Source organism: Martes martes, assembly GCF_963455335.1.
Source record: "Martes martes genome assembly, chromosome: 2".
Lineage (NCBI taxonomy): Eukaryota > Metazoa > Chordata > Mammalia > Carnivora > Mustelidae > Martes > Martes martes.
Genome location: NC_137889.1, coordinates 112,322,124 through 112,336,407, shown reverse-complemented (window position 1 = coordinate 112,336,407; position 14,284 = coordinate 112,322,124). Strand labels below are relative to the sequence as shown.

Sequence of the window (14,284 nt, the reverse complement as noted above, 5' to 3'; positions counted from 1 at the left end):
AACCCAATCAAGAAATAGGCAGAAGACATGAACAGACATTTCTGCAAAGAAGACATCCAGATGGCCAACAGACACATGAAAAAGTGCTCCACATCACGTGGCATCAGGGAAATACAAATCAAAACTACAATGAGATACCACCTCACACCAGTCAGAATGGCTAAAATTAACAAGTCAGGAAATGACAGATACTGGCCAGGTTACGGAGAAAGGGGAACCCTCCAACACTGTTGGTGGGAGTGCAAGCTGGTGCAACCACTCTGGAAAACAGCATAGAGGTTCCTCAAAAAGTTGAAAATAGAGCTACCCTATGACCCATCAATTGCACTACTGGGTATTTACCCTAAAGATACAAATGTAGTGATCCAAAGGAGCACATGCACCTGAATGTTCATAGCAGCAATATCCACAATAGTCAAACTATGGAAAGAACCTGGATGTCCATCAACAGATGAATGGATAAAGAAGATGTAGTATATATATATATATATATATATATATAATGGAATACTATGCAGCCATCAAAAGAAATGAATACTGGCCATTTGCCACAACATGGATGGAACTGGAGGGTATTATGCTGAGCAAAATAAGTCAATTAGAGAAAGACAATTATCATATGATCTCCCTGATTGAGGAATTTGAGAGGCAAAGTAGGGAGTTTGGGGGGTAGGGAAGGAAAAAATGAAACAAGATGGGATCGGGAGGGAGACAAACCATAAGAGACTCTTAATCTCACGAAACAAACTGAGGGTTTCTGGGGGAGGGGGAGTATTGAGAGGGTGGTTGGATTACGGACGCTGGGGAGGGTATATGCTGTGGTGAGTGCTGTGAAATGTGTAAGTGTGGCAATTCACAGACCTGTACCACTGGGGCTAATAATACATTTTATGTTAATAAAAAAATTAATGTAGGCTATTCCCATTACAAAGCTAATTTTCTTCTTTACCCCCTAAACCATAGCTGAGGGATAAAACTACTTAGGTATAGCCTTTCTTCTACCTGTGTCCTAGAAACACAAACACAGACACTCATCATCATCCTTATTATTAGATGCATCTGTTACATCTGATTGTAAAAATAATATAAAAATAAATTTCAATTAATGTACACTAAGTTTATAATGTGAAAAATAGAAAAATATTTTTTATGTTGTGAAGATGAGGTAGCAACATACTGAAATTTTTTTTTCATGGTCTTTTTTTCCTTTTTAATTCCACTATAAAATAATTTTCAGTTTTGATTTTAAAGCTTTATAAGTTTTTTATTTAAGAATGTTTAAATATATTGTTATTTAAATTGTTCTACTCTGGTTGTGATTCACACAAATTTAAGAATCTGCTTTGAAATGGAACTTCCTGAAATAGGCTGTCATAGTCTAGGGTGATTAAACCACCTTTAAAAGCCATTTTAGCTGCCACACTGTCTACTATATAAAGATGTCAAGTCTGATGGACAAGAGCATGGCTAGAGCTCCCTAACAAAGAAAAGCTAAAGAAATCCAAGAGATCGACACTGGTTTAAAAAAAAGCAATCTTTGGCCATGCCAGTCAAAGTTTTACCTGTCTTACCCATCTGTCCTTTGTTTCCATGGTTTAAGGGAAACAGCAAAACAAACAAACAAAACAGTAGAGGTCAGAGTAGTGGCAGAAACTAAAGACCTCATGCAGGCCAATAAACTTTTCAAAAGTAGAAGGGGATTGGTTCAAGATGGCAAGGTTAGAAGATCCCAAATTCACCTCCCCCCATGGATATCCTGACTCTGCAGCTTCATATGGAAAAATTTCCTCTTTAATAAAAACAACAACAACAACAACTAAAAGCTGGCTGAGTACATCTGGCAAAAGAAAACCACACTGAAGTGCATAGCAGAGGCTGGGACACAGTCTCACAATAAACCCTGCCCATGGTTCCATGACCAACAATGAGGAAAAAACTCAAAACCCAGGCCTTCTCCTTGAGGAGTAAAGGGTTCATACCCCATAGCCAGCACTTCAACTTTTAGGACATGCACCTGAGCACCAAAAACATCTAATTTTGAAAACCAATAAGACTCATGTCCCAGATGCACAAGGGTATCGTGATCTGAAAGACAGCTCTTAGTGGGCCTGGATGCTTGGACATATCTGCCCTAGGGCCCAGCTCAGAGGCAGTCTGATTGCATCCAGACATAAAGTAAAGGAGGTTGACCTGCTTATGTTACAGTATCAGCCTGTGGGCAGGCATCTAACTTAACACACATATCTGGGAACCTAGGAATATTCTCTGAGGTGGAGACTGGCAAGTGCTGTGTCCGTGCTCTCCCTTTGGGGGTGCTCCAGAGCACCAGGAAGGAAGATTTTACATGTGTCTGGTGCCCTGATCTTTGTGGCTGCTGCCCAGGGGATGCCTCCTGACTGGCTGGCTCTGGAGGCCAAGGGGTTTTATATTCTTCATCTCATAAGACTGTAATTATCAGCATCACCCAGAGAGGAGCTTATATCCATGTCTGGCACCTTGATTTTTGTACCTGCTGCCAGGCGACACCTCCACATTACCAGCTCTGTTGGTCAGTGAAGCTTCTGCTTGTGGGTCGCACAGGACAGTAATTGATGGAGAGATAGTTCTTAAATAGCTACCACAAGAGGCAACAGGTCTAGGAGCTTGGTCTTTCTGTGAAGGGGGCCTATTAATTAAAAACCATTGTGCAGCCTGAGCAGCAGGTTTCTAATTAAACACACATCTAAGGAATGACTATAATCCTTTCCAGAGATGTCAGAGAACACCACTATCTTCATGCTGTCCTTCTGCCACACTCCAGAGCACCAGTGTCTCCTGGAGGGAAGCTTTGCATGCAGCTCGTGTCCTGGTTTTTATGTCTGCCCTGTTTTTGCATCTGCCCCTTAGAGTATGCCTGGCAGGTCAGGGAGACTTGCATTCCTGGGTCCCACAGAACTGGCAGTTGGAGACAGAATTCTTGGCTGGCTGCCACCCCAGGATACTGCACAGACAGCAAATTGAGGCATACCTCCTTCCAGTCTTTCTGTGAAGGGGGCCTCTTGGCTTGTCTTAGAACTTTGGCCTGAGGAGCAGGCTTCAGGGTTGGTACACATCTAGTAGATTAAGAGCTATTCTCTAGGAATGTAGGTTGTAGACACCATCTCGGCACTCTCCTTCTGCTTTGTTCCAGCTTGCCAGTATCTCTCAGAAAAGAGATGATACATTCATCTGGAACCTCCATTTTTGTGACTGTCACCCAGGTGACTGCCAGATTGCTTGGTCAGTGGGGCTTATGCTTGTTCCACAGGACTGACATACTTGCATAATTTTTAAAGCTGGTACCTGAGGGTCTGGCTTCCATACAGCCTGGATCTAGGTAATGAGCTCCTTCTCTTTCAGTCACTGACAGGTCTTGGGACATCCTCACCTACTGAGGGCTCATAAAAATATAGTAGGCTTTTTGGATAACAATAAAGGTTTGAGAGATAGCAGAGTTGAAAGACATCTTTGAAAGTTCATCTTCTACACAAGGAGAGGCTGTTGTTTTATCTACTCTAGGGATCAACACTTTTCATTTGAAGTAAAATGGAAAAAAAAAAAAAAAAGAGGCATATATTCCAAATGGAAGAATAAAATAAAACTTCACCAAAGAAAACCTTAATAAAATGCAGATAAGTAATTTACCTAATAAAGAGCTCAAAATAATGCTAATAAAGATGTTCATCAAATGTGGGAAAATAATGGATGAACACAGTGAGAACTTCAGCAAGGAAATGGAAAATAAAAGAAAGTACCAAATAGAAATCACAGAGCCAAAGAATACAGTAACTGAAAAACATACTAGTGAGGTTCAACAACACATTGCATGAAGTAGAAGGAAGGATCGGTTAACATGAATCCAAGCTGCTGGTGGAACTCACCCAATCACAGCAGCAAAAAGAAAAAAAAAAGAAAAGAAAAAAAAAAGAGAAAAGAAAAAAAATGAAAATAACTTAAGGGACTTATGAGACAACATCAAGCAGACCAACATTTACATTATAGGGGCCCCACGAGGAGGAGAGAAAGAGGCAGAAAACATGTTTGAAGAAATAATGGCTAGAAATTTCCTTAAGGAAGATAAGGAGGGAAGTGGGGAAGGAAACAGACATCCATATCCACAAAGCCCAGAGGTTTCCAAATAGATGAAATCAAAGAGACCCACATCAAGACACATTATAATTAAAATGTCAGAAGTTAAAGATAAGAAAATAGTAAAAGCAATAAGACAAAACAAATAGTCATGTACCACGGAACCCCCATAATAAGTGTTTCAGCAGAAACTTTGCAGACCAGAGTGAGTGGCATGATACAATCAAGGTGCTGACAGGGAAAAAAACTTCCAACTAAGAATATTCTACCTAGCAAAGTCATTCAAAATTGGAGAGATCATGAGTTTTTCATATAACAAAAACTGAAGGAGTTCATCAAACTAAACCAGCCTTACAAGAAACGTTAAAGGGATTTCTTTAAGCTGAAAAGAGAGGTTACTAATTGGTGACAAGAAAACATATGGAAGAATAAATCTCACTGGGAAGGTAAATACATGGTAGAGATAGTGGATTAATCAATTATAAAGCTGGTATATGGGTTAAAAGACAAAAGTAGTAAAAATTCTATGGTCGTGATAACTAGCTAAAGGATGTAGAAGTAAAATGTGACATCAAAAACAAAGTGTGGGACAGGGAAGAGTAAAAAGGTAAGCTTTAGAATAGGACCAAACTTAAGTTATCAACTTAAAAGTAGACTGTTAAAATTAGAACTTAGCCTCCTGGTAACCACAAAGTGAAAACCTGTAGTATATACGGAAGAGAGAAAGAGAAAGGAATATAAGTATACCACAAAGAAGTCATCAAACCACAAAAGAAGAGATCAAGAGAAGGAACAGAGAGAACTACAAAAACAATTAACAAAATGACAAAAATACATACCTATCAATAATTACTTTAAATGCATATGGACTAAATTCTCCAATCAAAAGACATAGAGTGGTTGTTTGGATTGGGAAAAAAAATAAATAAATTTACACTGCCTATAAGAGACTCGCTTCAGATCTAAGGACACATAGACTTAAAGTGAAGGAATGGGAAAAACTATTTCAGCAAATGGAAACCTAAAGAAAGCTGGAGTAACTATACTTGTATCAGACAAAACAGGCTTTAAAATGAAGGCTGTAATAAGAGACAAAAATAAGCATTACATAATGATAAAGAGGTCAATCCAACAAGAGGATATAACATTTGTATATATTTATGTACCCAATATAGGAGCATCTAAATAAATAAATATTAACAGACCTTAAAGGGAGAAATAGATAGCATTACAGTAGTAGTAGGGGTTTTTAATACCCCATTTACATCAATGGATAGATCATCCAGACTGAAAATCAGTAAGGAAATATTGACCTTAAACATGTTAGACTGGATGAACTTAACAGATAATTACAGAATATTCCATCCAAAAGCAATAGAATACACATTCTTCTTGAATGCACATGTAACCTTTGCCAGGAAAGATCATACGTTAGGCCACAAAACAAGTCTTGTTCAGGGACACAAAGAATATGTCATCCCGAAGACAGGTGAGTTTCATCTTTAGGTATTGACCTACTATGCCTCTTCAGGATTCTTTGGTCCTTAAGTTAATAAGGAAATTAGATAGTATGACCCATTAGGCCAGATGCACATAACAGAAATATGTTTCCCATCCAAAAGCATCTGAAAAGCACATTCTTTTCAAGTGTACATAGAATTCTTTGGTTTATGTTTCAAACTGCCACATATTATCAGAGTTCTTGAACATAAGAACAGGAGTATTCACCCTCCACCGAATGCTTCAGATTAGATCAGAGAATGTCTTTTGAAAGTTTTCCAAATACCGTGTTTCCTCTCTTTGGATGGGTGTGGCTTAGTGTCATTGTGGATCTGCCACATTTAACTTATTGTTGCCTGAATGATTAAACATTATGTTAATATGCTCATTCTGTCCAGGTGTCATTCTCTATATCCTCCTGGTGGGATATCCACCCTTCTGGGATGAAGATCAACACAGACTCTATCAGCAGATTAAGGCTGGAGCTTATGATGTATGTAATAAATGTTCATATAGCTGTAGATGAGTGTTTGTGTTTTGTCTTTTGACTAAGAACCAGATTTTTTCATTACAGGTTTAACTATAATTTTCAACTGTTTCTCTTACTTTTTTCTTTCTCCTAGGGAAAGGGAGATTAAAAAGTAAGGAATGTAGCATATGTATTCAGTTTATATTTCCTTTTAGTTCACTATCTCCTAGGATAGAAAGAAATACAGTTGGAAGTCTCTAAGGAAGAGGACCTTGCTTGTAAAAATTTTGGGATCTGAGTGCATTTTAAAACATAGAAAAATTAAAAGATTTTTGCTTTAGAAATGATTACTGCTTGTTAAGTTGAATTATATTCCCAAATGTTAATCACATAATTTTAAATAGTGTATCAGTAGTACTTTGCAGTGATCCATGTATCAAATAGAGCATTGTTCCATTGTATTAGCTTGACTTTTTTTGTCCTGTTTCTATAATGGGCTTCTGTGCAAGCTTTCATTTGAAAAATGGGTTTCATAATTTTAAAATGTTTGAAAATCACTGTTCTAATACATTTAATTTACAGTTAAGAATATTTGAAAGTATGAGTATGAATTAAGTCCTAAATCTAAAAAGTAAGGCCTTATCAATTTTCTCTTTATGGCTTAACTTTGTGTTCATTGATATAATTTTCTCTCCTTTGACAAATATATCTGTAAATATAATTTACCACTACCTCTGGGTATACCTCACATAGTCAGCCTTCTGAAAATTAGAGTTCAAAGTCTGGAGGTGCTTTCCATTTATTATTAAGTGGGGTTACTAAAAGAAGTAGGCATTATTGGTCTGTCCTGCTGTGCCCAAGTTAAAAGCTCAATGTGGAAGTGAAAGGAGTTTTTTAAAAGTCTGTATTATATTGTATCAGGCCTCATGAACTCAGCATGTCGTTTCTGTATTGCATGGAACACTGGGTGTTATATGTAAACAATGAATCTTGGAACACTACATCAAAAACTAATGATGTACTGTATGGTGACTAACATAACCCAATAAAAAATAATTATTCTACATATGGATGTGTGTATTGCAAGAATTTAAGATGTATATTCTTTTAATTTTGAAGCATTCTATTCTAGTCAGACTAATAATTGGACCAAATTATGATTTATGTGGCCATAGCTAGCACATTCATCATTTTTACAGACTACAACTAGGCACCCCCCTGGGAAGATACAGCTATGCAGATGCACTGTTTGATCAATGTGAAGGAGGGACTTTGTTAAAATTTTAAAAATGAGAAAAAGGCACACCTTTATTTAGGCTGAACCAGCCCCCAGTTTGCTGTCGGAAGATCTGTACACCATGAAGGAGCAGCCTTGAATATTTCTTCAGTAGCTCCTAATCATTAACAAGTTTTTAATAACATTTGGAATTAAAATGACAGTTGTTAAACTGGTAAAATTTGAAGTATTGAAGAGTCACTATCATTTCTTTTCGTATTTCATTTTTCCAGTGGGTCACAAAGTACCCATTTTATAACTACTAAAAGTGAACTAAAGTCCATGATACAGTGACAGTGGCATTTGTTCCAAGATTATCTATTGAAATTCATGAACTGAGAAAAGGACCTGATATTCTGTCTGTTGCTTAGAAACTAATGTGATGTAAATTTTTCTGAACCTATCAAAAGTAGTATTTCTACTAATAAATTATGTGAAAATGAGGTTGCATTTTTATCAACACAAATTTTAAATGAAGAAACTTAGAATAAATAGTTTTATTGTACAGTTATTCGTGCACAGATGGATTACTTAGAGAAGTTATGAATACTGGTTCCTTTTAAGAACTTTGCTTTGATGAAATTTGTAATCAGGCAGATTAACCTTTCTGAGATGTTAAAATGGAGTCCTGCTAAGGTTCTTGTAGTCTGAGATTTCTTCCAGTACTGTATTACAAATAGCCACAAGTAGTAGGTCAGTTTGGGCACAGGTAATGGAAGCTGTGTTATTATCTCTAGTATTCCTGCTCATGAGTTATGAAAGTATGTAATACCTCATATTTTTTTGTAATACCTCCTTTTGAATCTTGGTGTAATAGCATGATGACATCAATACATGTGACAGCCTGTCAGCTTTATTGATGCTTGCAAATAAAAGATTGCATAAAATTTTATTTTCAAACCAAATAAGGATGCCTTGAGAGGACTAGAAGATTCTTAAGTTTATTTTTCTAAATTTTAAAGTGTATTTACTAGGTATAATATGCAATTTAGGATAGATATTTAGCCCTTATTGGTTATTTTTCTTTAATATATGTAAATATAGACAGAGGGGATATATATTGCTGTATATCAGTTTATCTATCTGTAGATATAACTTCTACAAAAAGCAAATGTATGACAAAATTCACTACTTAAGGAAATGATTAGTTTGCTTGGTTCTTCCCTGTTTGACTGAGTGTATCTATTTTTTAAACTCTTTATAAATTTGTATTTTTTAAGTTTCCGTCACCAGAGTGGGACACAGTGACTCCTGAAGCCAAAGACCTAATCAATAAAATGCTTACTATCAACCCTGCCAAGCGTATCACAGCCTCAGAGGCACTGAAACACCCATGGATCTGTGTAAGTGACAATTCTGTAAAGACCTTAGAAGAAAAATTAAAAATAAATTCCTCTTTAAAATTGTTTTCATGGATTTAAAATGATTTTTGCAGAAAAAGATGAAACTAAAATTGAATGAATATTTCACTTAAGGTGTTTAAGAAAAATTTGTAATGATGATTGCTGTTTGGGATAGCAAAATCTAATTTACATAGATTGATGAATATTGCCTACAATAATACAAAGAATGAGTATTTCCCCTACCAGTTATTGATAATACTCATGAACAGAGGTCAAGGAAATGACACCAAGATTAACTACATCCCAGTAGAGAATACTGGACAAAGTTCAATTATTTATCATTAAACAGCTTTAGTGGGGAAAAAATAAGGTTTAGAAGCTTGTAGTAAAGTTATACTAGCAAGAAAGAATGGCCATAGTAGCCTGAATATACTTTAGATGTGCTAAGAAAAACTGAAATTTGGAAGGAATGTAGAGATTTCAGTACATTTCTAGGGTTAAGTGTCAAATGTTAGGGCAGTAAATATGGTCCTAAGTAAATGAAAGACAGTCCAATAGAAATATAATTAAAGACATTGAAATAAAGGTGATTTGGGGAACTATTGATATTCATTTCTATACTTTCTATAGATAAATGTTGCAAAAATAGTCTTGGCAAAACTAGTCATCCATTATTAGGGAACTTTTTTTGCAAGTAAATAATCACAAGTTCATCATATGGGTTCAGGCCCCATTAATGTAGATTTGATGAAGTTGAGATAATGTAATACTTAGTATGTTTTGAATACCCTAAGTTTCCTTTCTTCCTCTTCCAGCAACGCTCTACTGTTGCTTCCATGATGCACAGACAGGAGACTGTAGACTGCTTGAAGAAATTTAATGCTAGAAGAAAGCTAAAGGTAAGTAATTTTACATTTTTGTGGGGAGGTAGACTTGGCAGAGTGAGAAATGAGATTCTCTATGAGAAAATAACTTTTCAGCAAGGCTTTTAAATGTGCAGACCTCAGTAGTCCCTCTTCTTCTGGCTCTTCAGAAAATGGAATAGCACACTGGAAGTAAGTCTACAGTGAAGAGTTAGGATCTCTGTGCAGTGTGTGCTGTGGTTCCTCCCTTCAGAGGAAAACAACTGTACTGTGTCTTGGTAATTGGAATCTGGCCACACACATGAGGGCAGCCCCAGCATTATGTAAAATATAAACCTGCTGCTCTCAGGAAACAAAAACCAAAAACAGACAAATAAAAATCTCCCGGCTGAAAGTAAGGCTAGGAGAAGATATGTTATCAAAGACTATTTATCAGGACAAAGATTGGCTTAAGCAACATTAATTTCATATTCTTTATTTTTCTGACAGGGTGCCATCTTGACAACTATGCTGGCTACAAGGAATTTTTCAGGTACATGTATTAAGAATTCTCCTTATTCACTGCTCTCTTCTTTAGTAGTCATCTTAGAATTAAAAAAAACCTAGTAATAGAAAAACACTGTTGTTTAGGGATAGCAAATATATGGCATGGATTCTTTCCACACAGTGCCTGTCATTAGGAATCCGCCTGGGTACTATCTCCACAGAGACATTAGGCATGTGACTGCACTCTTCACGAGAGCTCTCAAGCAGCCCCTCCCCTGGTCAGTGCCATGCAGCCTGTGAAACCCACCTACCATCCTAGCTGGGGTACACATAAGTTGAAATATGTACTTCTTCCTCTTAAAGCTCAGCATTTCAAACCTAGAATTAGTTCATTGATATTACATCAACTAATAGCTATAAATAAAATTTTTTTGTCTCATTCTCATAGGGAATCCCAATAAGCAAGATTTTTAAAAGAAGACCATTATTGAGGAACCCAGTTCTCTTAGGCCCAAGTTCTTTCAAAAGTACAGTTGTATCTTGGCACACTATAAGAATGGTTGCATATTTCAAAGGTATCTAAACTCAAGAATTGACAGAGGACCCTACCTCACAGTAATATCACAGGATAATAAATGTTCCTCAAAATGATTCCATGGTAGAGAAGTGAGTTGGGGGAAATCGGAGGGGGAGACAAACTGTGAGAGACTGTGGACTCTGAGAAACAAACTGAGGGTTTTGGAGGAGAGGGGGTTGGGGGGTTGGGTGAGCCTGATGGTGGGTACTATGGAGGGTACGTATTGCATGGAGCACTGGGTGTGGTGCATAAACAATAAATTCTGGAACACTGAAAAGAAATAAAATTTAAATAAATAAATGATTCCATGCTAAAAATAAAAATTATTTTTTAAATAAAAGAAGCTAAGCCATTTCTTTTTAGAGGAGTGACTTCCTAAAATGAACATAAATATGTCCAGAAATTACTTGAATTTTGGAACCCCTTTCTTTAATAGATGATCACAAAGGACCATGTTTCCGAAAATCAAATTTTGGTAAATGCTAATTAGTCTTATGTATGGGGAGGAACTGAAATAGCAAGAAAGCTGCATTTGGTGAAGTGCCTATTGAGACATGGAAGGATTATCAAAAAATTTGCCAAAAATACTACCACTTTACTTTGCTTACTATTTATATAAGAAAGATCTGAGACATCAAATTACCCAGCTACTCTTCAATGATTTCTCCCTGTACATATTTAACTCCTGGGTATTATAGTGCATAACCTTATCAGATGTTCTTTAACCTTTTCAACCTATTTTTCATTACTGTTCCCTGACTATATTAAATGGTCAGCTTTTGCCCCCCATTATATTTAGTTATACATAATGTGAAACATAGGAGGCTTTCCAAAGGCTTCCAGTGACCTGTTAAACAACAAAGATGAGAAAACAATGAGTAATGCTACAAATTGAGGAACTGTGTTAGTCAAATGTATGTATTTTGTCCAGTTTGTTTGGTGTAATAAAATGTTGTTACTGCCTTTGTCAAGTTACCTGTTTTATGAACAGTTGGTTAATATAGTTGACATTTATATGGGTGAGTTCAGTATCATCTCATTAAATATTAACTAATATATACTATATTCAAATAAATCTTTCACTGTGGCCCAAAATTAGTGAATTAATAAAAGATAGGATGATTAACATATTTTGTTAAAGATAAACTAACTTGAAAAAATCACTAATATTATGTATTTTGTTAAAGTCTTAAATACACTCTTAGGCATAAATTGGGCCTTCTTAAATACATAAAACACTCATGTATAGAAGCTTTTTGTGTACATCACATTTTCCTTTTCATTATTGTGTAAACTAAAAACTCATGACTAATGTGTGAATTTTATATTGTTTCTGATGTCTTAACATGAAAGGCAAACTTTTTTTTTTAATCCATCACTTCAAAACCAACTGAATAACTTGGACCGAGTTACAACATCTTGTACTTGATATTGCATTTTAATTTTGAGTATTTTATTCATTCTGCTTCATTAGGAAACATGCTCTTTATAGTAATTTGTCCATAAGTATATGGTTATAAAGTTGTTTTTATTTTTTTTTCTTTTCTCCCTTTATGTGGAATGTATTTCTTGTGAGGTAAGGTGAATAGTAACCAAAAGGGACATTTCTGCATCTCCCAGGCCAAATCCCTGCTTACCCTGAATCATTGTCTTCTCTTTGCTTGCTATTGCAATTTCAATTATTCTGAGTTTGCTTTCTAACCTATTAACTGCCACAGAATTTACTTAATATTGCTTTTTAACTCTAAGCAAATGGTATTATAGCTAAGGCAACTATTCTTACAATGCCAATTAATAATAAATTAATAGCTTTGTTGCTAAGGACTAAACATAATTAACATTTTTGTATTTTAAATAAATTTAAAATTATACCAAAGTGATATCAAAATAATATCCCAAATCAAATGGATGTCAGGAAATTACATGTTCATGCAGTTCTATTATAGCTAGGTATTTCCCTTCAGATGCCAAAGTCTATACTGATACACTAAGTAATTATATACATACATATATATAATTTATATATTTTATAGATACACATATATATAAAAAACATTAAATGGAAACAGGTGTATACTTTGTCCTGCATATTCATAAGTGTTCTACATTTGCTGTACTAATTGTCATTAGCAGTTATGTAATCTGTTCACTGTGTATGAATGTACCCATTCATTAAGTATATTTTTTGAAAAGATAACTTCACCTTCTGATATACTCAAGAAGCTCAGTAACAGAAAGAATGCTAAAAGCTGTCCTTGGAGAAATTGAAGTTTCATATGAGACCATATACTTCAGCGGTTCTTTAATTTAGTGGAAGATTGTGTTTTGTTTTATATCTTACCTCAAATTTTATGATTTTTAATTTTTGATGTAAAAGGCTTTTGCTTATGAAAGCCTTATATTCTGATTTTGAAGTATAAAGGAAGACATCATGCCTTTTTTTTTGAAGGTCCTATGCTGTTTAAAAATTTGCTCCTAACCAATAATATCCCTTTTATTTTAAATAAAATTAATATCAATTTTTGTAAAAATGAAAGCTCTGACTTCAAATACATATATTTTAAAAGGGTGTTATTTAGCCAGAGCAAATTTTCACAAATAAATTTCAAACCTTTAGAAAGAGGGGCTTAAGTGGCAGAACTGACATGGTCACCATACTTGTGGTATGAATGAACATGTAATACAATCTGTCAGCTAATGTCTGAAGACTGAAAGCAACTTTCTGGATTACAAAAGCATAGTCCAGTTAAAGTTCCAGTATCCTTTTCGCAACCAACAGTGAAATAAAGTCCAGTAGCATAACTGGCAAAGTGTTCAATTATATGCAATGAACTAAATAAGAATTTAGTGCTAAATTTGATATAGCAAAACCAAGAAAAGCGATACTGTATTTCAATGTCCTGTAAGCTCGTGCTCATCAGTGTGACCTTGATAATTTGGCATATGTTGGCCATAACTCAGTAAAGGTGGTAGAAGGAAATAATAACCTGGTTTGTCGCCTGGCATGGATTTCTGCGGATAACTCACTGAAATGATTTTACTCTCTCGTTTTGCAGCAGCCAAGAGTTTGTTGAAGAAACCAGATGGAGTAAAGGTAAGTTAAACTTAAACAGGTGCTCCTAAAATCATTACTGACTTTCAGATGCTGGATCATTTTTAAATGTTAAATATAATTTGTGAGTTTTCACAGCTTGTATTTTTTATAGTTCCTATAAAGGATACAGGTTGAAGTATAAAATAATATGTAAAGGTGACTAATATGTATGGCAAGAAAAAGTATATTTTTCTCTTCTAGTATAATTAAGTAATCTGACAAAATAATACTTTTATATGGGGTTGTTGTAGAAACTGAATGTCTAAATCCTCACTGCTTTACTACAGTCCTAAACTACCATAGTGACCTGAAAATCAACAAAAACCATATGTTTTGCAACTAGTTATGCTATGTTCTTGAAGTCTGCTGAAATGTATAACCTGAAAAAAAAAAAAATCAAGTCATAGGGTCTGGGAAATTAAATGTCAAATAATAAATTTCTCTGCTTGGGCAGTTTTTATAAAGGTCTTAATTGTTCTTGCTCTTCTATCATATGGTATTGAGACATACTCAAGGTGAATATTCTGAAAAATTATATAAAAATTTTCCAGAAAAGATAACAACAGGAT

General features: G+C 35.2%; 1 protein-coding gene across 17 annotated transcripts in view; it reads left to right on the top strand.

The window, feature by feature from the left end:
* Positions 1-14,284, top strand: part of CAMK2D (calcium/calmodulin dependent protein kinase II delta) — a gene marked incomplete at its 3' end in the record, with an annotated part of 326,871 nt that overhangs the window by 265,708 nt on the left and 46,879 nt on the right. For 11 of the 17 annotated variants that reach the window (XM_080796520.1, XM_080796531.1, XM_080796528.1 and 8 more), the window contains exons 9-13: positions 6,006-6,100; positions 8,573-8,695; positions 9,511-9,594; positions 10,048-10,090; positions 13,678-13,715. In XM_080796520.1, coding sequence (XP_080652646.1) covers positions 6,006-6,100; positions 8,573-8,695; positions 9,511-9,594; positions 10,048-10,090; positions 13,678-13,715 — 383 coding nt within the window. The remainder of the gene's footprint in view (positions 1-6,005; positions 6,101-8,572; positions 8,696-9,510; positions 9,595-10,047; positions 10,091-13,677; positions 13,716-14,284) is intronic. The other 6 variants (XM_080796532.1, XM_080796521.1, XM_080796529.1 and 3 more) reach the window with 1 other exon arrangement.